Source organism: Gobio gobio (assembly GCF_949357685.1).
Source record: "Gobio gobio genome assembly, chromosome: 25".
Classification (NCBI taxonomy): Eukaryota; Metazoa; Chordata; class Actinopteri; order Cypriniformes; family Gobionidae; genus Gobio; species Gobio gobio.
This window is the reverse complement of record NC_137121.1, coordinates 27655126-27662113: the sequence shown is the minus strand read 5'-3', so window position 1 is coordinate 27662113 and position 6988 is coordinate 27655126. Positions and strand designations below refer to the sequence as shown.

At 37.8% G+C, this 6988-nt stretch overlaps 1 protein-coding gene across 2 annotated transcripts; it reads left to right on the top strand.

Moving 5' to 3' along the window:
* The first annotated feature begins 3447 nt into the window (after positions 1 to 3447).
* LOC307121199 (uncharacterized protein) lies at positions 3448 to 6673 on the top strand. Of its 2 annotated transcripts, none has more exons than XM_079808696.1 (7): positions 3448 to 3566; positions 3618 to 3681; positions 3802 to 3986; positions 4882 to 5036; positions 5230 to 5693; positions 5874 to 6079; positions 6183 to 6505. In XM_079808696.1, exons 1-7 carry the CDS (start codon positions 3519 to 3521, stop codon positions 6387 to 6389), a joined length of 1329 nt encoding a protein of 442 aa, XP_079664822.1. In that variant the 5' UTR covers positions 3448 to 3518; the 3' UTR covers positions 6390 to 6505. The 2 variants fall into 2 exon arrangements, with proteins under 2 accessions (XP_079664822.1, XP_079664821.1); XM_079808695.1 differs by having other exon boundaries at positions 3453 to 3566; positions 3634 to 3681; positions 6183 to 6673.
* Positions 6674 to 6988: the final 315 nt, after the last annotated feature.

The following is a 6988-nucleotide window of genomic DNA, read 5'->3' as shown; positions in this document are numbered from 1 at the left end:
AATTAAAAAAGCCACCTGGCAAAAAACTTGGCAAATTACACAAAAAACCCCCACGAATATCTGGAGCTTTATAAGGAAATGGCTAAACGACCAAACCAACATAAAAGTTATAATAGATCAATGATAAATGTTTTTTTTGTTACATGATTACCAATTATTCACGATTTTATACAGTATTTGTACACCCTTTACATTTTTATTTCAATGTTGTAATTCAATTTTTAATTGTAATAATTCATCAATTTGAAGCAGATTTGTAACGTGACAGTATTAACGTTTTTAAGGGTCAAGATCAAATTCTCTGCATCTCCTGCGCTGCATCAAGCCATCCCATAATATCCGTCATCACTTAAATTAATGCACGGCTCAGATGAACTGTACAACATGTGTGCAAACCTCCAATAAAATTATAAAGTAATTATTCCATCACAAATAAATCGCTCAATCAAGTGGCTGTGTCTATAGTATTATACACAACATTATAATATTATATTCATTCTCATATACATATACAATTTAAAAATGTGTATATTATTATTATTATTTAAAATGATTAGTATTGCCCCTGGTTCAGTAAAGAACTCTTGTAATAAAGTAGCAGTGGCTGGGACAGATTTTAAGTATCACCTCAAGATGCAATCTAATCCTGTTTACATGAAATAAGCCTGCTCGCGAGCAGGTTTAAGCTAACGGACCTGTTGCTATGACAGCAAGTCCAGGATGAGCGTCGAAGAACCAAACAATCCAAGATCATGCCAAATCGTCAACAATCAAATCCGGCTAACTGAGTTAGCGAGGTACGAAGAACGGGCCCCAGAAGTGCAATAGCAATAAGTGCAGGACATGGATATGTACTGAGTATATATAAATATATATATAAATAGAGAGATGGTTATTACTATAAAAAGAATTTACAGGTGAATATGTACAGTGAATAATATACAGATGGTTATTACTATAAACAGAATTTACAGGTGGATATGTAATATAATATACAGATGACTATTACTATAAACAGAATTTTACAGATAGAGGTATACAATGATATGTTAGGCTAAAAAGAGGAATATGGCAGTGGATTAAGGTAGTGCAATAAATTATGGACAGAAGCTATCCGAAAAAAAAGTGTAAAAGTGCAGTGGAAAGTGATTGCATATCACAGATGCAATCATCTGACTAATGTCTTCACTGCTGCAGTGATATTTTCCTCTGCTCCCGCAAGAGCTCAGTTCTTCTGACTAATTTCTCCATTGCCGCAGCAATGATGTTTTCCTCTGCTCCCGCAGGAGCTCAGCTCTTCCGACTAATGTCTTCACTGCTGCAGCAGTGATATTTTCCTTAGCTCCCACAGGAGCTCAACTCTTCCGACTAATTCTCCACTGCCACAGCAGTGATGTTTCCTTGGCTCCCGCAAGAGCTCAGCTCTTCTGACTAATTTCTCCATTGCCGCAGCAATGATGTTTTCCTCTGCTCCCGCAGGAGCTCAGCTCTTCCGACTAATGTCTTCACTGCTGCAGCAGTGATATTTTCCTTAGCTCCCACAGGAGCTCAACTCTTCTGACTAACTTCTCCACAGCCACAGCAGTGATGTCACCTCTGCTCCCGCAGGAGCTCAGCTCTTCCGACTAATGTCTTCACTGCTGCAGCAGTGATATTTTCCTTAGCTCCCACTGGAGCTCAACTCTTCCGACTAATTCTCCACTGCCACAGCAGTGATGTTTCCTCTGCTCCCGCAGGAGCTTCTGACCAACTTCTCCACTGCCACAGGAGTGATGTTTTCCTCTGCTCCCGCAAGAGCTCAACTCTTCTGACTAATTTCTCCATTGCTGCAGCAATTATGTTTTCCTCTGCTCCCGCAGGAGCTCAACTCTGTCTAACTCACCTTCACTGCCGCAGCAGTGAGGTTTTCATCCAATATGACGAGAACTCTCACGGTCCTTCAAAACTAACCCCCCAAACAGCACAATCAGCCTCCGCATTGCAATTTTTGGGGGTCATCAGTAATGTTACAGCTGCTGTCCTGCATTGGTTCGCAACTTTTGCCCAAGCTCGTAGCCCTCTCCTCGGACAGCACGCCAAATACGCATACTACTACGCATACCATTACGCATACTATTTACTATCTGATTATTTGTAAGTGTGAACTCATGAAATTATATTTGAATGAGCAAAGTTCGGGAGGAACACGTTCCAATGATCTATCCAATCATCATGTCATTCTAACCAGCTGTCAGCAATCAGCAATCAACATGTCTACCCCAATCAGCACAAGTGAAGGACTATAAAAATACCCAGTCAACTCACCAATGTTCATTGACAGTTTTTCAGCATCCCTCCACCACCCCGTCTTCCTCACACTCACCTGGTTACTTTCCTAACCAGAGATACGGGGGGAGTACTCTGGGTTTGGGCCAAATACAGAGCTAGGAGCCCTCTCCTCGTACAGCACGCCAAATACGCATACTACTAAGCATACTATTTACTATCTGATTATGTGTAAGTGTGAACTCGTGAAATACAATTTATTTTCACTCCCTCATTGAGACTCTTACAGTTATTTTGAACACAAACTATTGGCAAAAGTGAATTCCCCTTTTATGAGGCTTTCTTATTGTAAGAAACTGTAGGCGAGCCAGTTACAAGCATGAAGGGGCATGTTTATTTTTGAAGTCTAATAAAAAGACCATTAACGTCTGCATCCTTGAGTCCTTCTTCATCCCTTGCCTCACCTGACAATAAGTAACATTACAAATATTTTTATATTTTAAATGTAATTTGTTTTATACATTAAAATAAAATCTGTACGACATTTGTCAGTGATAGTGATTTGTCACATATATAATTGAAACATGTATGTGGAATAGAGATATATGTCAATATATGAAATTTCTGATAGCTGTGCATATATGTGCATTTATGTTTTTACTTTATATGAGCATATTAGGATATTTCATATATGAGACATATATGTTTTGAAAATATGTATTGTTCAAATTTCTAATAGGTTTCATACATGTTTTTACTTTATATATCGCATATATTGATATTTCAAACATACTGGTATATTACATTTCCGTATGGGGACCCACAGCCTATATGAAATCAACTGCAAATGAACATAGTTATTTTACATAGTTGGTAAAATACAAAATAAAATCGTTTTTTTTTTGTGGTTTTTGTTTTGGTGTTTTTTTTTTGTTTCTCTATTTTTGATGTAATGTTTATTTAACAAAGAAAATGTGACTTTTAAGTGTAACTTGGGCATGAATTTACATTTGATTTATATAAATAAACTGCCTTGTCATTTCAGAACACTGTTACACACCATTAATCTCCTTTTAAGGAAATGCTTGAAATAAGAATGTTTGATTTCAACATTTTAAACGGTTGGCTTTAACAATAACAGATGTGGTAAGAGTGATGTTGAAAATCCAAGTCTCATCCTGCCCGACAGAGATCCTAAGGTAACAGTACGTGATGAACAATTTTAGGGGCGCGCCATAGAGTATAAATTCCCCATGCTGATACAGTCAAAAACATTGCTTAGAGGTTCATTCATCTTACAGGTAACTTGTACTGACCTCTCTCATTTATTGTTGAATCTCGTCTCACGATAGTGTTGTTGTTTTTCAGTGTTTTTCAGGTACTTCCTTTACAGACAAAAAATGTCAGAAAACCAAGGTGGGTTAAAATTCCAGAATTGTTTTTCAGTGATAAAACGTAAACCTCTTACATGTTTAATGTTGTTTATAATTGATACAAGTCAAGTTGTAATTATTATTACATTTTTTAATTCTACAGAAATTGCAGTCCCAAGTAGCCCTGACTTTGTTACGGAGCTTCTTCCATCTGCCCAGCGTACAGCTTTGCTCTACCATCTCTCTTATCTCTGCTTGGCTAAGTTCCCCAAGTTGGAAAGGGTTCTCAGAGAGCGTGCTGTTGAAACTCAGCTTCTCTTTGGGTCCTCTGAGGCTCTTTTGCTGAAGGTAAAGCCAATGTTCTTGAGCCATTTTTGTTATTGCATCCAAAAACACTCTTAAAAATAAAGACTCTATTTATGGGTTTTCAGTGCTATAGAATAATCATTTTTGGTTAACCAAAGAAACTCTCAGTGAACAGTTCTTTAAGGAGTCATGTGAAGAATATTTAAAAATCTAAAGAACCTGTTATGACCAGAACCTTTTTGTGCAAAGAAAAAGTTCCCAGGATTTTAAATGTTCTTCATGGAATCATAGATGCCAATAAAGAACCGTTATCTTTAAGACTGTACTTACATCTGTCTGAGAGATGTGCATTGTTATACATACTGTACAAGATCTGTTTACCATCATGGTTGACATTTCTAATGAGTCCACCATTCTCTTCACCAAGAGAGATGGAAGTCATACAATAATTTCAAATACTGGCAATAAATCTGCAGTGTTTAGATGACTATTTAAATATGTGCTACACTCTATCTCTTCATAACACAACCACACAATAAAAATGATAATGATGATGAAAGAGTGGTTAAGAAAGCTTCTGATTACAGAAATGTGGATATGTTTCTACATCTGCAATTTGACACTCAAATTCATTCTGACTCAGTGAATGAATTAATGATACAGCAGAGCCCTTGAGCCTTATTGAGTAATCATCATGGACTAATGGCAGTTTGAAGGTGTTTGCCAGCCAGCACAAACTACCGAAATGAATTGAACTTTTTGAGAACTGTCCAAAGTTATTGCACTTATTTCACTCTTGTTTGGCATCTCAACTGAGCCTAATCTTTGAACTGTCATGAGCTTTTATGTTTCATTGATTGATTGATTTTGACCAGTTGTTTCCTATCTAAAGTATGAAATGTGGATAAACAATGTAGGCATTTCTGCTTTCTTTCAGTGTGCGGCCACAAGTAAAAATCTAGTTACCACGCTGCTGCCTGCGCTGAAGATTGCTGTAGAAAAAGAAAAAACTATTTTGGCCATTAAGTCCTTGGAAAAAGCCAGAGCATGGATCACTGAAATTGTTGACAAAGTGGGTCTGATGGTAGACAGGTAAAATGTTTCAAATTGTTGCCAAAATGTTACTTTTACCATCAGAAAGTGTTGTAAGATTTGTTGAATGTACCATATCTGGAACACTTTTGCCAAAAGTCCTTTTTGATGGAACAGATCAAGAGTTTCAGTGAATATCAAGAACATTTACTGTGTTTAAGCTGACAATTAATCTGAAATCTGTTGTCACCAGATATGAGAAACACAACCACAGTGTGGCTTCCTGCACCAGTGATGTAATTCTTGAAAAGGTTGAGACAGAAAGAAAAAAAGAACAAAGTTCTCAGGACATGGCTGCCCAGGAAAATGCGGTGAGGGATCTCGAAGAGCAATTGAAGAAAAACACTGAGAAAATTGGACAACTTGAGGCAACGATTGCACAGAAAAACCTAGAGCTGTATAATCATGTCAAAGATTCTTCTCGCAAAAGTAATCGTCTGGGATTCTTCTCTGCCCTTGTCCCATTTGTTGGACCCATCGTTAAATCATTTATTGATGCTAAAGATTCCCCTGAAGCAGCTGCAAAAGCCCAGCTTCTGTCCAGCGAATTGACTCAACTCTCTATTGAGAAGTCAAGCCTGATGACCAAGGAGTGGAACATCCAAGTCAGGATGACTGAAATGCAGCTGAAGTTGGCAAGCATTAAAATAGAAAATGGTAAGATTCTTTCACTTAAAGGCCGGGACACACTGACCATTGTGAGCATCTGTCAAACTTGTTTTTGTGGCGTGTTGTTTTTGTGCCTTGTTTTCGAGGCGACAACCCATTCCTTGATTTACACCAGAAGCCTCAGAGTGATATCATATAATTATTGTTTTCTTAATATTGTTTCTAAAGGTTCAATACCTGACCCTATCTATCTGAATGATGTCCAAAAATGCCTTTCCCGAATCCAAAACATTCTGATTCAGCTTCAGAAGTTCTGGGAATCAGTGAGTGTAATGCTGGAGGCTCTCAAAGACGAGACTTTTGCCAATGAACACTTCATCGAGGAGATTGAAATGAAGGAGATCTTTCTGGACTCTATTGATTCAGCAAAAGGGGTAACAGACATATGAAAATATTCAGTTGCAGGGTTACAGAAGTTAATTTCACCTTGATTACATTCTCGTTTTTGTGATTTATTTTGTACCTCAAATCTTTCAGCATTGGAAGGCCTTCGGTGAATCCTGTCTCGTTGCAAAGAGCATGTTTAGCTTGCAGACAAAAGATGCGTACAAGTTCCTGGAGGTCAGCCCATCTTCACTGACAAAAGAGGCCTGGAAAAAGGAGTATGACACTGTCATGGAGGAACTGAACAAAATAAATCCTGATCATTCCACTCCCAAAGTGCCACCTCCCATTGGGCCGTAATGTACAAACTTAAGAAGTCTTTACGGCACAGTACATGCCTATAATGTTTCAGGCTTACTGCTTAATAACACATTTGTTATTTATGATGCTGTTTTAATAAAACCTTTTTTCAAGTGAGCTAATTTGTCATGGATTTTCATTTCTCTCATGCCATTTCTCTTTGATTAAATTGCTTTGGATTTCAAAAATATAAACCATATGTTCTTTTTTTAACTGGATACTGTCATGCAGGGGTTGTTCAATAAAATGCACATTGTCGATTATAATGGGGAAATCAATAAACTAAAGCATGAGAAACCACAAATACCATAACATGGACAACACCAGAGTATGAACAAGAGAACATACAAACATATGAAGTTGATATCATGTCTTCTTGATTGGCAGATCATTTATGATACTGCCCAATGAGATGGTTCTATCCATCCAAATGTTTCCCTCTATCTTAAAATGCACTTTTTCAGACACACTAGCAAGCGCAGTTTTTGGACCTCAGATCTCCCTAAACCCTGTGTATGGCCATGGACGCACCTAGGCAAAGTAATGAGAGGAAACAAGGTGTGTTCGACATCGGCTGCACCTGGATGCAACCGATCTGC